The following is a 26092-nucleotide window of genomic DNA, read 5'->3' on the forward strand; positions in this document are numbered from 1 at the left end:
ATTCACCTGTACCCAGCATTTGTCATTCTAGTCTAGACAGTTTCAGATGTGTACATCAAAATCAGACTAATTCCAGCTAAAGAATGCAAATTTCCTTCAAGACTTTGCTTTTTTAAGTAAAGAGGTTGCAAACATGTCACATCTAACATGTATTGTAAAGAAAATTCAGGAAAGCAAAAATCACATTTATGTATTGCAACATCCCCTGGACTTTGTAGTATTTTAATCTGTTGGACTAAGGCAGAGTTACCAAGTGAGCATTTGTGGAGAGCTGTAGCTTTGAACTGCAAACTTAATTCTGCTTTTAAAGTGAGGTGAATAAAACACCTTTTCCACATCATTCACCCATCCAGTCTATGTCAATATTTTGTTTTAGAACACTTATTTTTCTCCAACACTTGGAGCCAACTGCAGTAGATCCATGGGTTTAGAGCCAGTTTTTTGGCTTTGTATTTGCCAAAAACGCTGTCCATGGTGGTTTTCTCTTTGTGAAGCTCCAAGGGAAAGGGAAGGCAGAGATCATCAGAGCCTGGGCTCTGCTCCCGATTTCCTGAGCAGTCACTAAGTGACCTCCAAGAAGTCATTTCACCTCTCTGCCAGTCCCACAGCCTGCAGAGCAAGGAGCAGCTCCTCTTGCACTGAGTGGAGCTCAATTCATGGCACCCCAAAAAGCCCCAGGGAATTCTGGAGACAGAGTGCCAGAACTGCTGCTTCTGTCCAGGGAGCAGAACCTGTGCCAGAAACGCTTCAGGTGGAACAAAAGAGCTTGAGAAACTCCCTCCTCCTGTTCCCAGTCAGGTCTGTCCCTCTGTGTGTCCGTGTGTCCCTCCCCTCTCTGGGTTAAACCAGTGTTGCTCCAGAGCCTCAGTTGGGGGAAGGTCCCCACCCCACCCAACACTCTTCCCCATTGTTCAACCACCACTGGGAGCCCCCAGGGGCTCCTTGGACCAACCGAGTCTCTAAAAATGGTGTGATGGTCTATTTTTGATAAACCAGTATGGCATTCCAATGCAATGGTGTTTTCTTTAGGAGTTCTATGTTATAAGAAGCTCTCAACCTTATTATTTTCTATTTTCGTACTTTAAATGGGCTTTGCTTTACAAATGTCAGAGGACAGACATGAAATGTACTGGACACAACTGCAGGTAGCTTCATTTGAGAACAACTTTCTAGAAGAACCGACTTTCCTGTTGTCTTCTTTTGGAATTGTAGTGCATATGTTGAAACTTGTATATCATTTACAGTATCGAGTCTTGTGCCACTGCAGTACCTGATGTATCCAATCCGGATTAAACAGAGTATGTGCCACAAATACCAACAGCATGCTGTCATTTCTTCTGAAAACCTCCTGGGAGGTTCCTCTGGAGAGCTTTGGGTGTTGACCTAGGCCACTCCAGTTGCATTGAAGTACTAATTAACTCTTCCCCAGTTATCAATGGAATCAGGGAGACGTCAGAGGACAGCAATGATGCAGACACTGAAGTGCATCTCCTGCAGTGTCCTGACTGTGAATGGTAAGAGTTGCAAAAATTCATCTTGGAAACAAAATCCTGCTGTCTTGGCTTTTCCAACTACACAAAGGGGAACCCCCTCCATGGAGTCATTTGTGACAAAAAGGGAGCGAGGCAGGAACAAAGCAGGGAATGGAAAACTTTCAGTATTAGTGCAGAGGCAGCCCAGGGTCAGCACCTCCAACCAGCCAACACTCCCATCTTTTCCTGCCCCAGGACAGCTCTGTACAAGCCACACAGGAAATATCAACTAGTTTTAGCACTAATAGGTAATTCCATCTCTAATTAAAGTATTCCTGTAAGTGTGGGAAGTCTGATACTGTTGCACCCAGAGGGACAGACCAATTATGATTGCTGCACATTTTCTACATGATTAAATCCTCTTCCACACAGCTTACTGCACACCTTGCTATAGAAACGTTATTTATACAGTGTTAATTAACTGGATTTAAATTAGCAATACAAGCACTGAGATGCTCATTTCACTCTGGCACTTCACTGGGATGTAATCAGTGCCTGGTGTTCACCAGGAGCATTAGGAAAATGGGATGATCACTAACTTTGAGCAGACCATGGAGTCTCACAGGAAGGTAAGGGCAGCCAGGAGGGTGGGCAGGGCTGGCACAGGTGCCCAGAGCGGCTGGGGCTGCCCCTGCATCCCTGGTAGTGGCCCAGGTTGGACACTGGGGCTGGGAGCAGCCTGGGACAGTGGGAGGTGTCCCTGCCATGGCAGGGGGTAGAGCAAGATGAACTTTAAGGACCCCTCCCACACAAACCATTCTGGGATTCCATGAAATACAACTGGGATTGTTTTGTATTTTCTCTTTTCTGACATTTCTGATGTGGGAACGGCTGCCTTTTATCATCCCTTTTTTTTACTTTGGATTGTAAAGATTCCAACTGAGCATCCAGCTGTCTTTCTTTTCCTTTTATTAACAAATTGTAACATCACCACTGGACCTGTGTAGAACATTTACCAGACACAGCTGCTTATAAGGAGACACCATTTTTCTTCATCTCAAACAACATCTGTCTGTTGGCGGTGTCCTGTAGAGCAGCAGTTGTCACTGACCCTGCCTTGGTCCCAACCAGCAGCATCAGGACATCAATCCCCATCTTTGAGCAGCTCCTGGAGATAGACTGAGTTGATGTGGTAGGCATTCATGCAGCTGAACTGCCAGTAACTCCTGTAGTGAGACACTGCTGCGTAGTAGCTCTGCCAGGCATCGAGGTAACATCTCCAGTAGTGCTCAGAACTGCCCTGGCAGGGAGCATCATCCCACGAGCTGCAGCTCTGCTCCTTCTCAGTTCTGCTCATGGCAGGACTGGGGAATTGATGGTTGTGACTTTTCTTGTGTTTAGCATTTTGCTTCAGGACTTTCTTTCTCATTTCACTTTGCCTTGGGGCGTGGGATTGTTCCCGAGGCCTCTCTGGTGTAGGACAGGAACCTGCAGGGCCCTGCCCCTGCTGTGCTGTGGGCACAGCATTTGGGTCCTGTGTGTCTGAAAACACCTCAGAGCACAAGCTGTTGGCCCTGCTACTGAAGGAACCCCTGGGGCTGTCTGAGCCATCACTGTCAGCAGACACATCCCCCATTGCTGCTGTCTCTGGGTGCTGCTCCATCTCTTCCCACTCCACATCCCCATTTCTGGGCAGCTCACCTTGCTCTCCTGGGCCTGAGTAACTTCTTAAAATCTCCACCTCTCTCTCTGACCCTTCTTTAATGAAATAATCATAGTCTTCAACAAAATCTGAGAAGCTCCAGGAACTGGCAAGTTGGTTTTTGAAAGACGACAAGCATGGAATTTTGGGAAGATTTTTTTTTAAGGCCTCTTCATCTGGAGCCTGAGAGCTGTGCTGTCCATCCATCCTGGAGATGGGTTTGACTTGATTCCTCTGCTCTGTGCGACAGCTGGAACTTTGGGGGGTTCTACTATTTTTCTCTACATTTGCAGCATTTGTGAACTTTTTTATCTGTTTTTGCTTCAGAGTCTTTTTTGGCCTTTCTACAGAAGAATTATCCCTTGGAAGATTAGAGGGAGGCTGAGCTATTTCTGAAAAGCCATTCTGGACAGGCTGCAGCACTGCTTGCTCTGGTTTAGGACACTCAGTGTCACAATTCACCTCAGGACGCACTGGTATTGCAGGTCTAACTTCGACCTCCCCATCTTCAAACTGCTCCATCATCCCAGGAGGGATTGGCTCTGCACAGAAGAGAAACAAGCTGCCACTCAGTCAAGTGCATCCTTCCCTCTGGAACTCACATGAGTACCCAAGTGAAACTTCTCCAAATTGCATGTCACACATCAAGTGAGGGCCACAAACCAACCCCTTCAACTCCTGGGAGAGTTTAAAGAGCCAGAACATTTCCTTCATAGAAGGCATCAAAGGCTGCTCAACACAAACAACATTAAATGACTTGTCAGGAGCAGAGTGTGAAGAACATGGACTAAAAGCAAAGCAGCTCCAGCAAGAAGCCACACATCAGCCCCCCCAGGCCGGTCTGAAGCTCTGAGTGACAGCAAACCACCAAGCCCCCAGCTGCACCTCCAGCACAGTGCCCACCTGGCAGAGGAAGAAGCTGCAGGTTGCACTTCTGAGCAATTTTCATCATGGTGTTCTCCTCCTCCCCACGGCAGCAGTAGGTGACAGCCAGCCCCAGGGTGCCTGTGGGACAGAGCAGAGTAAATTGCCAGCAGGGCCAGCAGAGGTGCTGCCCTGCAGCCCCAGGGCTGTCCCTGTCCCTGTCCCTGTCCCTGTCCCCGTCCCCACCGAAGCGCCCGGCCCGGCCGATGCGGTGCATGTAGGTCTCCCAGTCCAGGGGCACGTCCAGGTTGATGACCAGGTTCACCCTCTCAGCATCAATCCCACGAGATGTCTGCAGGAAGGGAGGAGGAGAAAAGGGCACTGAGAGCTGAGTAACTCCACAGAGCTTTAAATCCCCACAGAAGCCCAGGGAGGCTAGCAGGGAGCACAGTGGGGTCACCGGTCCGAGCTCCCCAGAGTCACCCCTGACATGTCTGGCACCCACAGCTCACTGCCCACAGAGCAGCTTTTAGCTGCAGAGCAACACACACACTGAAAACTATTTTTGAGCCAGATCACAGAATGGGTAGATTTGGGTGGGCCCTAAAAGCATCATCTCACTGTAGCCCCTGCCATGGGCAGGCACAGGAGGAACTGGGGAGGTTTCTAAGCTTCAGAGTGAAAATAAGTCACAGTCCATGGTGCTTTATCAGCACATTTATGTTCTCTCCAATTCCAAGCCAAATCTAATCCTCTGAAGTAACCTTATGTGCAACATTCCTGCGTGCTGTAAAATTTGCAGAGCAGTTAATAAATTTGAAATAGAAGCTGTAAAAGGCTTCTTTGAAAGCAGTAAAAGCTCACCAAGTCTGTGGAAATCAGAACTCTGCAGTGGAATTGCTTTAATTTAGCCATGGCATCAAGTCGCTGATTTTGATTCATGTTGCCTAGGAAGGTAAAAATTAGAAGCAGGTTACATTTGTCATCTTTATGCCCCTCACATTCTGGAAAACACTGCTTTGTATCATCAGAAATAAACTGGAAACTTCTTCAAACATCAGCTGCAAATGAGTAAAGAAGGAACAAACAAAACTGAAAAACTCAGGTCACTCATTACAAAAAAAAATCTTTTTCCTTGTAGATTGAGTCTTAAAAGATCTATGGAGATTCAGTTGCTATTCTCAGCCATTCAACCAGGCCCTGCAAGGCAAGATTTAAAATGTATTTTCCTACTTTAGGTCACATTTATGCACAATTTCAGTGGAATCAGAAAACTGTGACTGGATTTACCTGCAATGTACTCAGCAGGGAAGCCTCTGGATGTCAGTATTTCAGCCAGATGTTGAGCCCTGAGGGAACACACACACACACTGAAAACTGGATATAAAACCCCAGGCTAACATAACAACACCTACCAGTTCTTAGGTTATTCTCTACAGCCAAGGACTGCATTCTGATACTTTCAGTATTTCACACTGCATTCCTCAGGCTGTATTTCAGACCTGAAGTTTTCAGACTGCTCTGAGACCTCAAAGGTCCCATAAATGTATCCACATGCACAGAAATTTATCCATGGCTGGACATTATAACCACTCCTTGCAAACAAGCTTTGTCCAGGTGTTATTCCAAAGGTATTACCTGCTGTGCAAATTTGAGAAGACTAAGGCTTGGTTGAAAGGAATCTTGCTGAACAGCTCCTGCAGGTGCTGGGTTTTTTCCTCAAAGGTTTTATGTGGGAGGGCATGGGAATTCACAATTCTGTAGTACTGCTTCACCCCTGAGCAGGAAACCAAAACAACAGATTAGGGTTTGCTATAAAAACATGCACAGAGCTCTTTAAACATGTGATACTGCAGCTGAAGAGAAACTGCAAACAAAGACACACATAACAACCTCCAGGAGAAGGTTTTCTTAAAAGGCTGAATTATTCTGAATGGATAGAAAAAGCAGAGAGTTCCATTTGTCACTCATATTTTAAAAATACAGAATTACAAAGTGGTGTGAGCTCAAAAGGCTTTTAAAGACCTTCTCAATCCACTTCAAGATTCACTACATCAACACTGCGAATCAATATTCATAAACTGAACAACTCAGGGGTGAAATTGCAAACAATCATGCATTCTGAAGGCACACGTTTTGGTTTTAGCATCCTCCTCTTAATCCACTGCTGACCGTGCCACTCCAACTGCTTTCATCTGCTTACCAAGAAGGCTCGGATCCGTGGGGTTCAGCCTCACAAACGTGGGCTCCCACATGTACCTAGTGAGAGCAGCAGCCAAGGACTCGGGGTAGGTGGCTGAAACTGCCAACATCTGCTTATTGACTGGCAGTGAGGAGTAGATCCAGCTGAGAGACAAAACCACGGGAATTACTGACACGAATGTACCTGACCCAGCCACACAGCCATGAGAGAAGTGCTCTGCCTTACTTGACCTGCTCCTGGAAGCTGCCCTCCTCCAGCAGCTTGTCTGCCTCGTCCAGCACGAAGAGCCTCACGCTGGCTGTGCTCAGGTAGTCCAGCTCTATCAGCTGCTTGATCCGCCCTGTAGGGGATGGAAAGTGAAAACGGCTCCAAAAACGCGGACTGAAACAGTCTAATGATGATCTTCTGCTCTCCAATTACCTTTGAGGCTGTGGCCTGTCAATGAGGGCAAAGCCAAGCCAGCTCCCCCATGCCGCAGTTACTGAACGGGACCCAAAGCACGGCTGAGCTGCTCCCTACCTGGGGAACCCACAGCTATGTGGCACTTCTTCAGCCTGCTTCTGTCCTGGCTCAGAGGAGTCCCTCCGATGAACACATGGCATTCCAAGCCTTCCATTTTTATCCCGATCGTTGTGATCACGGCGTGGATCTGCACAGCAATCTCCCTCGTGGGAGCCAGGATCAGGATCTGCGCGGCCAAGGATGACACGGGAGGATGAAAGCCGCAGGATGGCGCTGAGAGCTAAGCCCAGCGCCGCGGTGATTCAAAGCTTTCAATGCCGCATGGCCCAGAAGAGAGCGATTCTCTCCTAAGGCCCCCGGGCCGCCTCACCTGCGTGGCGGGGCTCTCCAGCAGCACCGCGTCCAGGGCGATGGTGGCGAACACGCAGGTCTTGCCGGTGCCCGACTTGGCCTGCACGATGAGATCTGCAAAGAGCGGCCGCGGCCGTCAGGGCAGCCCCCGGGGAACCCCGGCCCCGCGCCCGGCCCGCCCGCTCACCCAGCCCGCAGCGCCCCAGCGGGATGGCCTTCAGCTGCACCGGCGACGGCCGATGGAAGCCGGCCGCCTCCAGCCCCGCCAGCACCGGCGGCGACAGCAAGAGAGAGCCGAAGTCGGAGGGGCCGCCGGGCACCAGCACATCCCGGGTGCGGAACCGACCCGGCGCCTCCCTGGGCGCCTCCCTGGGCGCCTCCCTGGGCGCCGCCATCTTGGCGGGGCGGGAGGGGAAGTCTCGCGAGAGCTGCCCTGGTCCCGCGCCCGGCGAGGCGCGGAGCCGCCGCCAGGGGGAGCGGCAGGGGAAGATGGCGGCGGTGCCGCCTGAGGGCGGGCGCGGGGCGGCCCGGGGAGAACGGGCCGTGCGCTGCCCTGTGAGCCCGGGTACGGCCACGGAACGGCCGCGGAACGGCCCCGGTGGGCTCTCCGTGCCGCTGCTGGCCCTGCACAGACATCTCGGCACCCCGCCCTGGGCCGGAGAGCGCTGTCCGAATGCGCCCTGAGCTCTGGCAGCCCTGGGGCCGTGCCCAGCCCCGGGGAGAGCTCACAGAACACACGGTTTATGAGTCTACAGAGAATTACTACAAAAAATTAACAGTATAATATTCACTCAGCAAAGGGCAAGTGTGTTAATGTGTGTGTGCGCGTTACATACTACCCTCTGTAGGCCCCTTAATTTAAATCGTGGGTTTATGAATATCAACTTTTATCAGAGCACTTTGAAGGCTCTGGACGTGCAGCTTCCATTCATTGCAAGGGGATTGGGAAAATCTGCACAGTGGCTTCTACTGTACAAGCACATACAGTGTGTCATTATTCTTACAGTGCCGGGCAGCCTAAGTGAATTTTAATGGCCTTGGTGTATCACAGGCTTGGTCATGCCTTTGAAATTCCTCATGTCCATATTCCTGATGGGGGAGAAAAGTCTGTCAGACTCGATTCAGTTGGGGTTTTTTATTATTATGATATTTCCCTATGAATATCCGAGTACCAAACACGTAACCCTGCAGGACAAAGCGCAGTTCCAGTTTGGAGAGCTCCCCTCCACCAAGGGGGAACACACCAGGTGGTTGGGACTGTGCCCCAGAGCACAGGTAACAGGATCTACAGGCATTCTGCTATTCCAATTATTTTTTTAATTTTTAAGTGGATATTCTCATTGGTCCTCAAGGGGAAAGAGTCTCCAACGTGAGATAATTGTCTCTGGATAAATCTGAGAAAGGAGACGGACAAAGACACATGGACATAACAAACATTTGATTAAATAGAGCCTTTCATAACCCTTTTAAATTGATGTGATTTGAACAGACAAGAAAGAGCAGTGAGGAAGGACTGTTCTCAGGGGAGAAGGGCAGCAAGGAGGTGACAAAACATCCTCCAAGAGCCACTGCAGGAACTGCTCCCCTCTCTGGTTTTCTCACTTACTCCTTCTCTCCCAAGGTTTCATGCAAGTTGCAATACAGCCAAGGTGATCTGGAGACAGGCATTGTTCTCTGTGGTGCATTAATGAGACATTCAGACACTGCACGTCATTCACAAAGATGCTGCTGTTTGTTATTTCATTTTCCTTCAGCTGTTCAATGCAGACAGACTCCAAACCATCTCCCTTGTGTGTGAGACACCCTTGGCAGATTTGTTGTCCCTCTCCCGCTGGTTTTGGCCCTGACCAAGGAGGCTGTGTCACACTGAGTTTGGCTCCTGCAGCTCTGTCAGTCCATCCATGAAAGGTTTGATTTTAACCCTCATGCCTGTAGTAAATCTTACCTGCTCCTGCTCCTCACCTTGTTGTGAGCTCTGTGTAAGTGCTGCGCTGTGCCGTGAGTCACAGCAGAAACAGGAATCTTCGCCCTTCAGGCCCTGCTTTACCTCAGTGCCTCTCGAGCACTGAATTCCCACTGTCACCCTTCACATGTCAGCCCCGCCAAGAGGAATCTGCAGCTCTGCCATGACATGGCTTTGCTTTTGCCGAGGGAAGTATTCCTGCTCAGAGCAGCCTTTGGAAATCTTGACATTTCATCTGGATACTCTGCAGGCAGAGGAAGTCCTGCGAAAGGATTTAGGTTAGTTAAAGAAGCAGATGAGACATCCTTCAGAGCTGGAGTATTGCTGAAATAACAGGTTATTTTGAAGGGATATAAACTCTCTAGCTTGGGATCATAAAAATCCTTGAAGTTTCAGGACGCAAAAAACCTTGCTGGGGAAAATTCTTCCTCCCATATACACTGAGAGCATGTTTTTATTCCTCCAAGAAAGTGCTCACCACATTTTTGTCCCTGCTAGAAAGTGCTCACCACATGTTTGATTTGAATTCCATGCTGGACTCATTTTCCCCTGAATCTGTGTATCAGTGTATCAGCTTTAGGCAAATGACGTTTCAGACACCTCTGAGTGATGCTGCTGATGCACAGGTCGGGTGGTCACTATTTCAGACTATTTCAGCCTAACACCTGCAATACCAGAACTTAGTACTTGTACTAGATACTTCCCACAAATGGATCCATCTCCTCCTTCTGTTGTAAATATACTCCTCATTTCCAACACTTAAATTCTTGTTGTGACTCTTTGAAATAGTGAGGTAAAATGCTCAGGGATAATTTGTATTGGCTTCCAGAAGTGTTTGGTTGTGCCTATTTTAAGAATATATTCACTACAGATTTGGACATTGCTACTGCAAACAGGCACCAGCCTTGCCTTACTCCTTTGCCTTCAAAGGATTTGTCTTCCAGATCTGCCAAGACATGGAATAATTCAGAACAAATCTGGTTTACATAATATTTGTAGAATATTTTGAAAGTGAGATAATCTCATCCTCCTCTCCCAGATGTTTTCAGATTAAGACAGGGAAGTTTCTCTGCTCTCTGCAGCACGTGTGAGTCACTCTTTGGAGTGTGGGACGTATTTGTGTTTACACTGCCATGGAAACGGTGTTTGTTCTGTGTACAGTAGGGCCAGGACAGTGAAAGGGCCATTGATCCCAGCAGAGACAGTGACTGCAAATTCACCACCAAATACTGACTCCGAGCTCCCTGCACATTCACTCGCCCTCTGGAAACAAAGCTGCACGGCAAAGTTCCCAAGGAGCAGCAAGTCTTGGGAGCAGCAGAATCTTCTCCGTCGCTTTAGTAGCTGACAAAAGTTGTGGGTTCTTCCCAGCAAGGCTGGTGCGCGGAGTTGTCATAAATAATGACGAGGAGGATGGCCACATCTTACATTCATCTAAGGCTCATTTCAGTGCACTCCTGTGGAATGGATTTGGTTCCTTGTCAGGCACATTATTCACAAGGATCACAGAGAACTGCCCAGATTTCAGATGGAATCTCAAGTCCACGGGGGAGTCACCACAGGCACATGCACGGGTGCAGCTGCAGATAAAAGTAAGCAGACCTAAGGGATGGGGTCAGCGCAGCTATTTCAGCTCTGCAGAGAGAAATGCCAGTATTCCGCTCCTGTTGTTCTCCTCCAGATAAATAAACATCATCCCAGTTTAATCTTAGATACCAAGATTTGCTAAATTATTTTTTTCAGCTCGTATGAGCAGGATCTAGGTCACGAAAACGCAGCGAGCCGAGATGAAATGCAATAGTTGTTCAGCACAAGGCAGCAGTGGCTGCACAAGGAGCTGCCCCAGTACTCCTGGCCCTCCAGTGCAGGCAGAGCGATGTCAGGAGCTGGAATTTGGCTGGAGCAACGTTAAAAGTTTTTATTTTGAGGATGGGGCATAGTGAGGCTGGGGCACGTCAGAACTTTATAAAGGCCACAAATGCAGAGACTGTATGCACTAAAATAGACTTAATGGAAGAAACAGTCAGGTTTTCAGGGGTATTTTTATCTCTTTATGCACAAATATAAAACCAAACAAAGTTCTGACATTATATCCTTACCTATCGTGGCTGGGTGTTTCTGCCCCAGTGGGTTTAAACAAGGATGGATGCAATTCAGGTCACGCTGCAGCTGAAGTGGGAGGAAATTCTGAAAGGTTTGTCAGTGTGCAAGAAAGTCAAAAGGAAAGAAAATTCAGTGATAACCACGCTTGTTAGTTCAGCAAAGAGCAGTCACGTGGGAGCCTGGAGAAACCAGATCAATGAACTGAAAGACAACAAATGAGATGAGCCTTCATCTGTGAAGGGATGGATGTTTCCTCAGTCAGGAAGGAACGAGGCAGTTCACAGAAGTGGAATACTCCACTCTGAAGGAGTATTCTAATTTTTGCCCAAGGATCTCAGTTTTTCTTTTTATCCTGAAATAAACCATGTAGCTTTCTGCTTGAGGGTGTTTTATTCTTGGCTCTGTATTTTCTCAGAGATGTGATTTTCCACTGCACTGCACCATCTGCTCATGGTTTACACCACGACAGAGCGGAAGGAGTGCAGGGCCTGGCATGAGGTGTCGGTGCTGCTTTGAACCAGTTGTCTACACGCAAGACAAAAATGCTGCTTAGTAAGGAAATCCTACTGAGAAAATATTTCAGATTTTTTTCTCTTCTCTTGCAAGTTCCCAGGAGTTTGGAGCACATGAATATTCTGGTCTTTTCTTTATTCTGTGCTCATGAACTCCTTTATCAGTCTCCTGGGACAGGAGCAGCCCTGGAGGCTGGAAAATGGATCAAAAAGATGTCCTTAGCAGAAGCCAAACAAAGCCTAGAAACTCTTCCTGCTCATCTGCCAGAAGATCACAGAGTCTGGTGTCTTGCAAGAGGCACAGGAGCTTGCAGCATCCGCCACTTGTCTTGTACGCGTGCAGTGGCCTCCTGAATCCTCAGCATGCACTGAAGGTAAAACATGGTGGAAGTTCAGTTTGATCCCTCCCAGAACCGTGGGTATCACTGCTATCTCCATTCTGCAGCAAAGTGAAATCATCGCTGCAGTTCAGGAGTGGTGCAGGGAACAGAGCCCTGGGTGCTGAGTTGGCCCCTGTCACCCACGGCAGGTGGGTCATTCCCTGCCCATCCCTGTGCCTCAGGAGCTGCCCGAGCCAGGGGCATTCCGGCTCCTGGGCTCCACGTGGGCCCTCCCAGCCTTCCACCCTTCCACTCCTGCCTGGCTCCTCACCCTGCCATATGCTGGGATAGGCTGTGGACATGCACACCCCACCCTGGCCCGTGGGGAACAGCCAGCTGGCCAACAACTCCTGCCAGATTTCAGGGCAAAAAATCATAGCTGGGCTAGCTGCCTTAGACTGTAAGAAAGACTCGAGACTGGCAAGTACCCACTCACATCATGGCATAGCCTGTTGGAAGTGATCCACTTCTTGATAAGGTCATTTATTTAATAAATTAATATTCTTGCTGCCCCATGGTCTACAGAGCCTTGAAAAGAGATGCTGTTCCCATGCTGAACAGATGGGAAATGGGAACTCTGAAATGAGCAGAGACAGGAAATTTTGACCCATAATAACCGAGACGCTGGAAGGATCAATAAACATTAACTCTGGAGTGTTTCCCAAACACACGTGAAAGGGCAGATCGCAAATTTCCCATTTGAATTGGATTTTGACACAAAGGTCAGCTTTCAAAAACACTGAAACTGATTTCTATAAACAAACAAACCAAATCCTATTACCTTCTATAAAAAAATGTTTTCCTCCAAAAAAATAAAGACCTGGAGAAGCAAAAATTTCAGCCAGTCTTTGTGAAATTTATGGGGAAAACCCAAGTAATTATGTTTTTAATCCCAAATTTGAAAGCACAAAGTAGTATTTCTCCTCCTATCAAGTTCTTTAGCATTGCAGAGCAACTCAGACAAACCTTGTTAAATTATTACGGGGGACTCAGCATTTATAATCGAAACAACACATTTTGCAAATAAGAGAAGAATAATATTTATTTGTGAGAAACACTCAAAACTTCAAACCCTTTTAAAGTCAGCGCAGTTATGAAGTCTGATAATCGAAAAGCGTTTGTGTTTTTTGGTTTTTTTTCTTTTCTTCCCTGCTCGCCTGTCCATCTGTTTGGTGTCCCGTGGTGAGAAGCAATATGAGAGGTTGTTGATGTGAGATAAAAGAATCCTGCTCTTAGAGGATCCGACATGCCCCAAACGCCGGAGTTTTCCAGGTGCTGCTGCGTGCGCAGCCTCCCACGGGCTGGAACAGCGAGGGAAATTATTGTTGTGAAAATAAACGCGCTACAGCTCTTGCAGCACCTGTGTCCGCGGCTCTCCGCGTGCTGTCCCTGCTGAAGGGAGCTCGGGTACTGTTCAGTGCTTGTCCCTGTCCCCGTCCCTGTCCCCGTCCCTGTCCCCGTCCCTGGCACCGCCACATCCCCGCGGTCCGGGCACCCCGAGCCCCGGCCACGGCCAGCCCGCGGCGAGGACAAAACGGGGCCACCGCAACTGGGTGGCTTTGCAATTTCTCCCGATTAATGCCATGTAGGTTAATCCGTGCTTTTGGTGCGGTGGTCCGCGTCTGCGGAGCACGGCGCAGAACCCAGAGCACAGCAAACTAAAGCGCCCAACTTGTGCGGCGAGCACGGCTCGTTCTGCGCTCGGGAGGAGCGGGGCCGGCCCGGGAGCAGCACCCGCCGCCTCCAGCAGGGCTGCGGGCTCCGGGGCCGGGAGGGGGATGCGGCTGCCCCCGCCCCGCCGCCGCACACGCGGCCCCGCCGCCACCGCCGGAGCTGGAGCCGGAGCCGGAGCCGGAGCCAGAACCGGAGCCGGAGCCGGAGCCAGAACCGGAGCCAGAACCGGAGCCAGAACCGGAGCCACCGCCGCGCTGCCCGGCCGCGCCCGCTGCGCCCCTGCCTGCCCCGGGACCGACATCGGACAGACATCGGACAGCCCTTCTCTCCTCCCCTCCCGTCCCTCCCCTCCCGCGGCGGGGCCGTGCCGAGCCGGGCCATGGAGCAGCACCTGCGGCGCCTGCGGCAGGAACTGGTAAGGGCCGGGACACCGGGAATCGGGACACCGGGGATCGGGATAGCCGGGGATCGGGACACTGGGGATCGGGATAGCCGGGGATCGGGACACCGGGGATCGGGATAGCCGGGGATAGGGATAGCCGGGGATCGGGACACTGGGGATCGGGATAGCCGGGGATCGGGACACCGGGGATCGGGATAGCCGGGGATCGGGATAGCCGGGGATAGGGATAGCCGGGGATAGGGATAGCCGGGGATAGGGATAGCCGGGGATCGGGACACCGGGGATCGGGATAGCCGAGGGACCCGGGGTCTGCGCGGTGGGGGCGGCTCCGGGGCTCGGGCTCAGCGCTGTGAGCGGGACAGGTCCCGGTTTTGGATTGGGGGTCCCACCGCTCCCATCCCCGTGAGCGGGTCACGGGCAGATCCCGGTGATAGGCGGGGGACAGGTCCCGGTTTTGGGTCAGGGACAGGTCCCGGTGTTGGATTGGGGGTCCCGCCGCTCGGGGTCCGTCCGCGGCGGGGGCGTGCAGGGGCTTTAGGGACAGGCTGCCAGCACAGGTCGGAAATCAGAGAAGCAGCACGGAGATGGATAGGAACAACTTTCTGGGAATCAAAAGGCTGCAAAGGGAGCGCGCTGGCACCTCCGGTACCCTGTGAAAATACTTCTTCAGTAGGAAAGCCTTTGTCAGAACCGGCGGTGCTCTCGCCCTCCTGCCGCTCCTGCTCAGGGGTAACCTCAGTGCCGGGGCTTGCCGGAGCTTGTCCAGCAGCCCCAAGGTATTGCTGGGCCTCTGGGGGTGCCTGGGGTGGCTTGGGAGGAGGAACTGATACTTCCCAAAATAGGGTTCCAGTGGGTCGGGCTCGGAGTCTGCGTTATCCCGATAAATAGATAATGAGAACAAAAGGGGAAGACAAGGCAGAGCAAGGACGGGTGGGTGAACTTTGTGGACGCGAGAAGCTCCCGGTTTGGGCTGGGGAGGAGGTCGATCGCAGCTGGGCTCTGTGCAGTGCTGCGCTGCAGGAAGCATTGCTGTGTGAGCCTGCGGAGCAGGCAGAGCTCCGGCTGTGCCCAGGGCAGGACCAGGGCTGGAGAGCCCCGTGCTCCTCCAGCCCCCGCTGTCTTGTGAAACACGGGCTGGGCCAGTGGCCTTTTACCCTCAATAAATGTGGCAGCAGTGACATTTAACCTGCCGGCGTTCCCAGTGTTTCCCCAGCAAACACAGGAGGTGAAGAACAAACTAAAACAAAGGAAAATGGGAGTCACTGGTGTGCTGTACACTGAGTGTGATGAATGAAATGCAAACTGCAAACCGGGACATCTACAGAATAATCTGAGAGCTCTTGAAAATCTCACTGAGTCAGAAGGTGAGATGGGAGAAGGAATAACTTCCAGGAAAACATCCTTAGAATAAGGTTCTAAATCAATGTTTTGTCTTCTAGCCAAATCAGTTTTGTTATCTGAGCAGTGTTTTTGTAGAGGAGCCTAAACACTGCACCTCTGAGTCCTAAACATGTAGTGCAGAATATTGACTCTGAAGAGTCAATATATTCAACAGAAAGGCAGGTCCCTCACATGTAGTGTGAAAGCCAGAAAAATAGAGTGCTTTAAATGAGAAAATTCTGGCTTTTTTCAGTCCTTGCTATAATGCAGGAATTGATTTTTTTCAATTGTAAAAATGCGTCAGTTTTTATTATTAATAAACTATTACTTAACCTGGCATAAGTTTGTGTGTATGCTTGGCTTAAGGAACTGGGAAGGGGCAGTTGTCCCCTTCAGCTGGGCGAGTTTTGACTTGTCTGAGAGCAGCCTGCCTCTCCATACATTTGGTTTTCACCAGTCACATTCGTTCCCCCTCCCACCGCCCGGTTTTTGTTATTCAAACTTTCGAACTTCCTTTCACACGGGGATCCCGGGCAGTTGTGAGCGGGACATCCGCAGGGTGAGCTGGGCAGAGCTGAGCCAGCTGCAGGCTGAGTGAAAGTGGGAGCTGCAGCATCTGAAACAACCCTCAGTGCTATCCTGAGCAGTAACAGCTTGTAAAAACCAGCTCTGTGCCTGCAGTCCGGAATTAAAGTAGATTAATGTTTCTGTAAAGAGCAGCGAGCAGCTCAAGGGACAGCTGGGCCCATCTGCAGCACTGGGTACTGGGCTCTGGAGCTGCTGCTCTGCCCCTGCCTCACTGTGGGCAGCTCCTGCCCGGCCTTGGTGCACCAGAGCCATGGGCAGGAATGGTGACAACGGCTTTGGCCACTGGAACCAGCGAGCCAGCTGAGAGGGGCACTGGGGAGTCCGGCCCCGGGCATCCCTGTGGATTTCGGAGCACGCCAGGCTGTGCTGTGCCCAAGGAGCAGCCCTGCTGTGCAGGGAGGCTCTGCAGAATTCCCCGTGTGAGGAGCCAGCGTCCCATGGCAAGGTTAGAGATCAGCATTAGCAGAAGTTTCGTTTGTCTCAGTGCAAGCAGCCTGTGGTTTGGTAAAGCAGACTCTTGGCCAGTTTTGAGGAGGGGATTTTCTCAAAAAGTAGTGGATGTTGGCCCAGTTCCCAAGGAAAGGTTGTCTTCCAGTGCAACTCAATCCCCACCAGTGTGAGATAGGAGGATTCCAGCTGTGTTTTTTCTTTCCCTTGCTTTGTTTATTAAAACCATATTTAATTGCCGGGGTGCTTGGCTGGGGCTGCTGGCGAGCCCCCGGTGTCCCTGTGCCAGACAAGGCACGGAGCAGCGAGGTCCGGGCATGCTTACCCTGCTCTTCCATTTCCTCTGGGAAAGCTCTGCCAGGGCTCCCCGGATGAATCTGACCCCTTTCAGTCAGAGAGGGAGAGATCTCCTGTTCCAGCCGCGTGTTTTCCACTGTAAGCTGATCGTTTCTGGCATGTGTGGTGTCCCTTTGATGGAATTCATTCAGAAGCTTCCACGTGCACAGCCAGGGGAGCCTCAGCTGACACAGCCATTCACGGTGGGACCAGGGGCAGCTCTGCTGGGGCTGACACCAGCCTGTGCAGCCTTTCCCCACAGGCTGGGCCAGCTCTTTGCACCTCAGCCCCAGTGCAGGAAGTGTTTCAGACCTTGCTCTGCTCCGGGAAGCCCCTGGAGATTTACGGACACTCTGGGGCTTGTGGGAACGTGCAGCGCTGGCTTGTAGGTCTGGTGATGGAATAAGCTGTGCCTCTGCACTCCTGTCATCTGTCCTTGCGGGGGCAGTTGTGAAATGTGCCCCAGAGCTTGGGAATGTGCCATTCATGCAATTAATCCCCATCCTCAAAGCCCTTTTGACTGCATGGGCTGCATTCGGAATCTGCAAACGCCGTCCTGAGGCCCCAAGTCACAGAACGTTATCTCAGCTGGAAGATGAGATTTAACAAGAATTGTCGTGCTGAGGGATGAGCTGAGAGGAGTTTTGTGTCCGTGCCCACACTGCACGTGGCAGTGCCCCCTGCACTGTCAGGCACTGTCACAGTTTGCACTGATGTGCAGCAGCATCACACGTGGGCTGGGGGCACGGGGCTCATCTGCAGTTAGAGTAAATCTTTGTTTTCTGCCTGGGGACTGGTGATCCACGGACAGATTTACGATCTACCTGGCACATTGGGTTTGTGTGGCTGTAGCAGGCAGGGGGACACGGCCACGTTAGCTGTGTTGGTAACTTTACTTGGCATGTCTTGGTGTTTCAGATGACTCCAGGACATATCTGGGGTTTTTGTTGCTTTCTTCTGGGAGGAAAAGTGTCTAAGTCACCACTCTGACTTGAACTTTTAATGTTCTCCCTGCACATTTGTCATAAATGCATTGAATTACTGATCTTGATAGAGTCTGACTCCCTTCTTACATTAATTTATGTCCTGGTAGACAATGATTCTTGCTATGAATATCCTGCAGGAATAGAACATTTGGTCCGAGTGAAAAATACAGCCAATTATTTTTACTCTTTGTCTCACACTAGGTCCTGTTCTGGTAACTGTGTCACACCCTGAGAGGAGCTGCTGTGTTTTCATTCCTGCTCCCTCTGAAGGGGCAGCTCGGGTGCTTTGCAGTGTGCGAGGCACAAATGCATCCCTAAGGGTTTGGTGTCACTGCCCCAACCCCAGCAGGTGGGAGCAGGCAGCTCCAGTGTGTACCTGCTGATGCAGGTCCCTTTCTGGGTAATTTGGGCTCTGGAGGCAGTGCCAGAAGGTTGGGTGGTTGTCACAGGATCTCATTCCTTGCTGTTCCTGAGGGAAGGTGCAAAGGAATGACTTGACAGCAGATGTCCTGTCACGGATAACTGGGGAGGGAAGGCAGTCACAGGCTTTGTCCTCTGGGTTATTTCCAGAGCAGTCACCTAAAGATGAGGATGGGTGTTTTCAGACTCCCAGCTTCTCACAATCAGGAAGGTTAAAGAGCAGATTCCCAGGGCAGTAGTCTGGGCTGAAAACTGACACTTTTCACCCATCATCTTCAGTGCCAGCCTGTCCATCGAGGCCTGTCTCACTCATCCTTGCGTTGGGAGTAAAAGTCTGAAGATTGGAGTTATGTTTGGCCCATTTTTATCCTGGTTGAGGAGAATTGATTTTTCTGATTTGCCTTTGAATGTAGGGAGTGTGATTGGGAAGCACAGAACAACATCCTTGCAGTGGGAAGGAAGGTGGATAATGGAGTGATGTGAACCACGTCTTTCATGTTAACATCTGCTTAGGATCTATTTAACTTATGAGGGGAAGTCTCTGGTTCAGTTTCAGCATCCTTCCTCTTTCAGATGAACTGTGAGCTCACAGCATCCTCTTGTACACCTAACGTACCCTGGGAGCTGACAGAGAGACTTGAAATTATTGTGATAAAATGCAAGGACTGAAAGACAACTGCAGGCCCTTGGCATCCTCCAGGGGAAGGCAGAGAAAGGTGGAATGTGGAGCTGGAGAGCAGCTCTGTGTGAGCTGTGCAGCAAAGCTTGCCCAGCCACTACTGCAGGCTTGTTGGAGATTAATCCAGTTAGTGACCCAAAGGAAAACACAGAAACAATATGGTCAGCTCAGCAGTTCTAAAATAATTTCAGTCTCTATTATGTCATCTGCTTTAAATACCAATTGTTTGGTGCTGGCTCTGTTGCCCATCAGAACTATTATTAAGAACTATTTGCCATTTGTTCTTTCCTGTCCTCTTAGCAATAACTTCCTCTCTGTGCTTTTCTTTTACCTAAGAGCTGGACATCTGTCTTCCTCCTCGTTGTGACAAACACACTCACGGCTCTTCTTCTCAGCTCTGTGCTCCCTGGAGCTGGGGTGTCCTGGGCTTTTTCTTTCCATCAGCATCACAAAGCTCTGCTGGGCAGGCAGATGTGTGCATGGGCTGGGAATTCAGACAGATGTGGCTCCAGGAGATCATTGGAGCTGGGTGCTGAGAGCTCAGTGAAGGGAGGTGTGAACAGAAAAACAGTGCTGCTCAGGATGGTGCATTTCCAGTGCAAAAAGCACTCTGTGTATGAACTCTGACAGGTTTTTGTTTGGATGTTGAATATTCCCTGATGATCTTTTCAAAGTGGAATTTTGAATTTTGCACTTTGGTTTTCAGTGCTCGGGGTGTGTGTAGTTGGAATGAGCTTTGCTGTGGAGGAGCACTGAGGCAGAGCTGCCTGGCCCACACCTCCACAGGAGGACTGAGCCAGGTAATTCCTCAGTGCTGGAGGAAGGAACGTCTCCCATCACACACCAGTCCCAGGCACTGAAGGGGAACACAGCCCTGTGAATACTTGCCTTGCTTTAAAAGGCATGAGTTGGCTTGTGCAGAATTAGACATAAAATTTTTCGTGCCAATTTTTAGGGATTGCAAAAGTTTCAGGAATAATGAGATCGAGTTTGAGGCGTCTGATTTTTAAGTGGTTTATAGAGATAGGTTTGGATATCTACAAGCTGCCATGGTTCTAAGAGGGATTTTTGGAAGCAGAGAAGCCAAAGAAGCACATCTGCTGAAGGGCAGGCTCTGTGCAGAGCCAAGCGTGGCAGTGCTGCTGGCCCAGGCTCTGCCCTGCAGCCCCACTGACCCCACGGCTCTTGGGGCAGAGCATCTCCTCGTGCCCAGCTTACCTGAGCCCACCTGCATGGCCCCAGCAGGGTCAGGGTCCCTCTGCACTCCACGTGGAGCTCTCTGGGGCTCTGTGCCCTATTCACACTCGGTTTGCAGTCACCTTCAGCTCATCACAAATTTGAGTTCCTTCTGCATTGTGTGACCAAGAGCCAAGAGTGTGTGACCAGTGAGGCTGCAAGGGCTGTCCCTTCAGCCTGGAGTTCCCATCAGCTCCAGCAGTGCATCCGTTCGATTTCCAGCCCAATCTGATGAATTATTTGCAGAATCCCTTTTTCTTCTCTTAGACCAGGTAGTTCAGTCCTGGCCCTCTGCCAGGGAGGTGATCTCTCTTCTCTGGGGCATTGTTCCTTTTCTGGAGAGTCTCAGAGAAGCCAGTCTGAACTTGGGAGAACTGAGATCTCAGCAAGGAGGAGAGGCTGGCAGTTAGACACTGGGGAAGGTTTATTTTCCCTCCAGAATTTTCTTTCCAAGGTGAGTACTCTTAATTGCAGGTGGATGGAATCCAAGCCCTGCAGGCTGTTTGGTCACCAGGCACTGACTTCACTTTGGGCTGGGCTTCCCTCGCTCTCCAGTTCTGTAAAAGACTGAGCAGATACCATGAACAGCAAAAGATAAAGCAGAAGGGGTTGGTTTGCTTCATTTTTGTAACTTACACAACCTGAAATTATAGCAGCATTTGCCAGCAGAGTTAAAAGCCCCAGGCTGTTGAAAACTCTGTCGCTGCTGGTGGGATTCACAATGCCAGAGGGACCCTGAGGGTGGCACTGACCCCTGCCAGGGCAGGATGGCAGAGTCACAGCCCAAAGCCTCCTCTCCTCCCTGTGCTGCCAGGGGTGGCTGAGCCCAGGCATCCACAGGAGAGGCTTTGCACAGAGGAGAGAGAATATCCCCTCTCCTTTCCCAGCTGTTCAGGCTCCCCAGGCTGCTGCTGGCACAAGGTTTGGCAGCCCCAGCTCCTTTGTTCAGACCTTTGGGCTCAGGTCTGTTCCTGCCAGGCTCTGCCTGTGATGAACGAGCGAGCCCCAGCCCTGTCAAGGAAGGGTTAATGCTCCCTGGATTTGCCTGGGCAGCCCAGCAGGGCTGCCCCATCCCGGGCATCTCCCGGGGGCTGTGGGGCCGTGGGGATGGGGCAGGAGCCCAGGGCAGGAGCCCAGGGCTGGAGCCCAGTCCAGGGCAGGACCCTGCGCTCCCCAGGGCGCAATTACTGCACCGGGGGATTTGATGGGAAGTGGCCAATGAGGGGCCAAGCTCCTCCAAATCCAGCTTTTTCCAAAGCCCCAGATAAAACAGACTGCCATTAATGAGGCAAGAAGGGTTAGGACGAGCAGCATTACAGCAGATCTGGAGAGGTAAGGTGACACTTCTGTCTGAGGCTGGCGGAGCATCTGGCCCCAGCTCGGTGTGGGAAGCAGGAGCTCGGTGAGGCTGGAATTGGGACATTATTTCAACGTCTGCAGTAGGAGTTTATTTGCTGGCATTCAGAAATGCCATAGCTGGAGGCTCTGGGCAGTGGAATCAGGAAGCTGAGCACAGATTTTCTGTATCTTTGTAGCTGTGTGTTCATTCCGGGTAAGAAATAAGTTTCTTGAAAGAAAAGCTCTGCAAAATGATGGTAACCTGCTGGTGGGTTTAGTTTTAGGTTCTGGGGTTTAGAATGGAGATTTGTGGTCAGAAACTGTTGAGCAGTTTCTACTTAGAGAGGGGGTGTCACAATTTTCTGATGGCTGCTCTTTCTCACTGCTCAGCTCCAGAGATGGAAATAGAGCAAGAAATTGAACCAGCTTAGTTAAAATGAAGGAGATGTAGAAAATAAACCTTGGTAATGTAAAGCTGAACATAAGAAAAAAAAAGAAAAAGCTGGCCTTTTTCACTCTAATCTTGAGATCTCTTGCTGTCCAAGAAATGGTGATGAGCCTTTTAAAGTGTTGGTGGCAGCGTAGGCTGAAGCTTCCCTGGGTGGGGTAATTCTTCTGCAAGCCCCCTCACCCCAGCCCTGCCAGCCCCTGCTAAAATAGAATAAGTGGCAGCTGTTGGGAAGTGGAGCCCATTTGCTTTCTGGTGCTGCTTGGGGAATATGATCCAGATCCTGCATGAGAGAGAGAAAGCAACAGAGCGAACGAGAAGGGGGGGAGTTGGGAAGCTCTGGAGAGTTACTCGCTTATTTAAACCTGGTGTAGAAAGTTCAGTCTCTGTAGTGAGGTTCAGGGATGAAGCAGAGCTGCTTCTAAAGGTCCTGGCCTGGGAATCAAGGATTCCTGGTTGAATGTAAGTAATCCTAGAGTTTGCTGGTTGTTCTGTGCAAAAAGTCCAGTGCATTGAAATGTCTTTGATTGTCCTCTAGTGAGAGGTGCCTGTGCTGAGGTCATGGAGAGCTGAAGATGTGTTTGTTATGGGCTAACAATTTAATTCTTCCTGGGGTTTATTTTTAATCTACTTGAGCACTTCAGGTAAGGAAGCCAGGCTCTGTTCTGGCTCCTGATTTCAGCTGGAGAAAGGGCAGAAAAGACTCAAAAGCACAAGAATATTCTAAAATTGGCAGCAGCCAAAACCATTCATAATTCTACACCTTGGGCTTCTGCCAAACAATTAGTGGGAACTCAAACTCTTTATTTTTGTTGTCAGGTCAAACAATCCACTTCTGTCAGCTCCCCTTGTTCCTAGAGAGAATGAGAAAAAAGGTCTGAGTGAAATCAGAGTGCTGTTGGCTGAGGTGGATGCAGTGCAGGTGGGAAGGGTGGCAGGAGTGGTCAGCAGGGAGGGGATGGCCCAGGAAGCTGCTGAGCCCCTTTGTGCTGCCCTGGGGACACTGACAATGTCACTGTGCTGCCCTGGGGACACAGTGTCACTGTGCTGCCCTGGGGACACAGTGTCACTGTGCTGCCCTGGGGACACTGACAGTGTCACTGTGCTACCCTGGGGACACTGACAGTGTCACTGTGCTGCCCTGGGGGCACTGACAGTGTCACTGTGCTGTCCTGGGGACACAGTGTCACTGTGCTGCCCTGGGGACACTGACAGTGTCACTGTGCTACCCTGGGGACACAGTGTCACTGTGCTACCCTGGGGACACTGACAATGTCACTGTGCTGCCCTGGGGACACTGACAATGTCACTGTGCTGCCCTGGGGACACAGTGTCACTGTGCTACCCTGGGGACACTGACAATGTCACTGTGCTGCCCTGGGGACACAGTGTCACTGTGCTACCCTGGGGACACTGACAATGTCACTGTGCTGCCCTGGGGACACAGTGTCACTGTGCTGCCCTGGGGACACTGACAGTGTCACTGTGCTACCCTGGGGACACTGACCTGCTCTGCTCTGCTCTTCCCTGCACAGCTCTCCATGAAGGAGGTGGGTGACGGGCTGCACGAGCAGATGAACTGCATGATGGGTGCCCTGCAGGAGCTGAAGCTGCTGCAGGTGCAGACAGCCCTGGAGCACTTGGACATCTCGGGGTGCCGGAGCCCCCCGGAGCAGCGCCGGTGCTGCCGGAGCAGCCGGGCCGTGCCGGACACGGGGGAGGCGCAGGGACACTGCCCCGTGCCACGGCCAGCTGGTTTGTCCCACCCCACTGCCCTGCCAGGGAGCGAGCGCCCTCGAGACACCCCCTGCTCCTGCCGGAGCCCGTGCCGGGAGGATCCGTGTCCCCCAGCAGGACCTTCCCCCGTGTCCGGCGCGGCGGAGCTCGGCCGGCCCCGGACACCGGAGGCCAGCAGCCAGGGCACGGCTGGGGGGTGGCCGCTGTGCCAGGAGTGCCCGGGCTGTGACGATGGCCACGACTGGACATCGTCCCTGATGTCCCAGAGCAGGAACCGGCAGCCGCTGGTGCTGGGGGACAACATCTTTGCAGACTTGGTGGGGAACTGGCTGGACCTGCCCGAGCTGGATAAGAAGGGGGAGAAGAGCGAGGCGTCCCTGTCCACGAGCAGATCCCAGGAGCTCTGCAGGAAGTTCTCCCTCACTGCCAACATCTTCAAGAAGTTCCTGAGGAGCGTGCGGCCAGACCGGGACAGGCTGCTCAAGGAGAAACCTTGCTGGCTTCCTCCTGAGGACAAACAGCCCGAGATCTCCAAGAGGTCTAAAAAGATCAACAAGCTCAAGGGGACATTTTACCTGCAGAGCCATCACAGCAAAGCAGAGAGGTGCCCCAGGGCAGACAGCCGTAGTGAGCACCCCAAAATGGGCACCAGGAAAGTCCCGGATTCCAGGGACTACAACCAGGCAGGGTTTGACATCAACACGGCCGTGTGGGTCTGAGCCTGTCCCTCCTGTGCCCTGCCCGGCATTTCCACAGCCAGCAGGAGCTGGAGGCCACGCTCACCTGCTCAGAGACTCCTGAGCTCTCCTCAGGGACACAGAGGAGTCCTGCAGAACGTGCCCTGGCTTCCCTCACCTGGATGTGGAAGTTTCTGGAGAGCCACGGCTTCAGGGACTGCCTGAGCAGCAGCCCCACCTGGGGAGACTTTGGGACCAAAACTGGCAAAAATAATCCGAATCCTTAGGAGCTTTAGGGTGAGTGGTGCCACAGGCGAGCAGCTCCTGGTGCTGGGCCCATTCCATCATCTCCAGCTCAATGGCTGCAGCGGGAAAATCCACGGTGTGCATGTGTGTGTATGAGTGTGCAAATATATATATATATATATATAGTTTTGTTAAAAAGAATCTATTCCTGCTTGTGTGCACTTGAAACTGAGTTATAAACCAGGCATCCCAAGCCTTGTACCTGAAGCACTTGTTATTTAAATGGAAAGAAATAATTAAGAATTTGTAAGACTTGAACAACTGCTGAGTGGGGGGCAAACCCCCGACTTGGGGGGGTTCCCCTTAAGCTGCATCCCTGGTGCTCTCCCAGCACCTCTCTCTCCCCTGCCAGTTAAACCAGGGGGCCACAAGGCTCCTGGCAGGGTGTTTGTGACCTGGGGGTCCTGGTGGGCTTGCCCCTCTCCCCTCCCTGTCCCTGTGGATTGCTCCAGGTACAACACTGCTGAAGTTTATTGTTGGATTTTCACCCAGATGCGAAGTTCAATCCCCATTTCTTGTTGTGTTCCCCGTTGCTGTTGTACAAACCTCGTCTTCACAGAGCCGAGTTCTTCAGTGTCCGACTCTCCAAGAGTTTCCAATAAAGTGGGATCAGTCTGGTCTCCTCTGTGGGACACCTTCGGTCTGTTCTCTCACTCTGGGGATTTCCCTGGCTGTTCCCAGCTGGAATCAGGCAGTCTGGGGAGCAGCCAGAAGCGTTTCCATTCAAGGAGAGGTTGTCAGTTATGGCAGAGTTCCCTGCCAAGGTGCCAGCCCTGCTCCAGAGGCACAGCCCTGCACAGCCCTGGGGCTCCTTCAGCCTCCTCATCCATCCTGCCTCCCCCAGCAGCAGCACAGGCAGAGGGACAGAGGTTTGGGGGAGAAACTGCCAAGGGAAGAGCCTCAGCCAGCCTGTCCCTGGCTCGGGGAGGGGACAGGGCCAGGGGGTCCTGCCACAGCCCAGGGAGCCCAGGGAGCCCAGAGCCTGGTGATGGCCCTGCAGCCCCCTTCCCTCAGCCAGGGGCTGGGCAGGTGCTCTGTGTGCAGCAGGGTTGTGTTCCCAAACCTGTTCCACTCACTCCCAGGTCAGGAGGGGCTCCTGTGCCAGCAGGGCGATTATTCTTTCAAACACACAGCTCTGTTCCTGTTGTAACTTCCCAGGGCAGAGAGGCCAGTGGGGCAAAGGCGTGGAGGCAGAATTCTTTTTCTCCTTTGCAAATTAAATATAGGCACAAGGCAGGCCCTGGTTTGTGCCCATACAAGGAGAGGAGCAGGGCAGCCCCGAGCTCAGCACTTCTGCAGAACCTGAGCAAGCTTTTGTCTTTCCTTTCTGTGGGCTCCAGGGCTGCTGCTTCCCCCTTCCTAATTTCTGTGAATGCCAAAAGGCTGCTTGTAAAGCATTTTGTTTTCCTCCTTTTTTATCAGTAG

The 26092-nt window shown here is 51.4% G+C and overlaps 2 protein-coding genes across 3 annotated transcripts; one reads left to right on the plus strand and one right to left on the minus strand.

Annotated features, from left to right (window-relative positions):
* Window positions 1-1424: 1424 nt before the first annotated feature.
* On the minus strand, window positions 1425-7413 carry DDX20 (DEAD-box helicase 20). Of its 2 annotated transcripts, none has more exons than XR_009934003.1 (11): window positions 7074-7181; window positions 6761-6929; window positions 6467-6581; window positions 6242-6384; window positions 5677-5815; window positions 5329-5387; window positions 4903-4985; window positions 4285-4390; window positions 4078-4179; window positions 2489-3716; window positions 1425-1505 (listed from the first exon to the last, which is right to left on the minus strand). XR_009934003.1 is itself a non-coding variant. In XM_062509610.1 (11 exons), exons 3-11 carry the CDS (start codon window positions 6855-6857, stop codon window positions 2617-2619), a joined length of 1944 nt encoding a protein of 647 aa, XP_062365594.1. In that variant the 5' UTR covers window positions 6858-6929; window positions 7074-7168; window positions 7242-7413; the 3' UTR covers window positions 2425-2616. The 2 variants fall into 2 exon arrangements, 1 of the variants encoding a protein (XP_062365594.1); XM_062509610.1 differs by lacking the exon at window positions 1425-1505 and adding an exon at window positions 7242-7413 and having other exon boundaries at window positions 2425-3716; window positions 7074-7168.
* A 6649-nt stretch (window positions 7414-14062) lies between these two features.
* INKA2 (inka box actin regulator 2) lies at window positions 14063-24403 on the plus strand. Its single transcript, XM_062509668.1, has 2 exons — window positions 14063-14101; window positions 23483-24403. Exons 1-2 carry the CDS (start codon window positions 14066-14068, stop codon window positions 24401-24403), a joined length of 957 nt encoding a protein of 318 aa, XP_062365652.1. The 5' UTR covers window positions 14063-14065.
* Window positions 24404-26092: the final 1689 nt, after the last annotated feature.

Source organism: Cinclus cinclus, chromosome 27 (genome assembly GCF_963662255.1).
Source record: "Cinclus cinclus chromosome 27, bCinCin1.1, whole genome shotgun sequence".
Taxonomy (NCBI): Eukaryota; Metazoa; Chordata; class Aves; order Passeriformes; family Cinclidae; genus Cinclus; species Cinclus cinclus.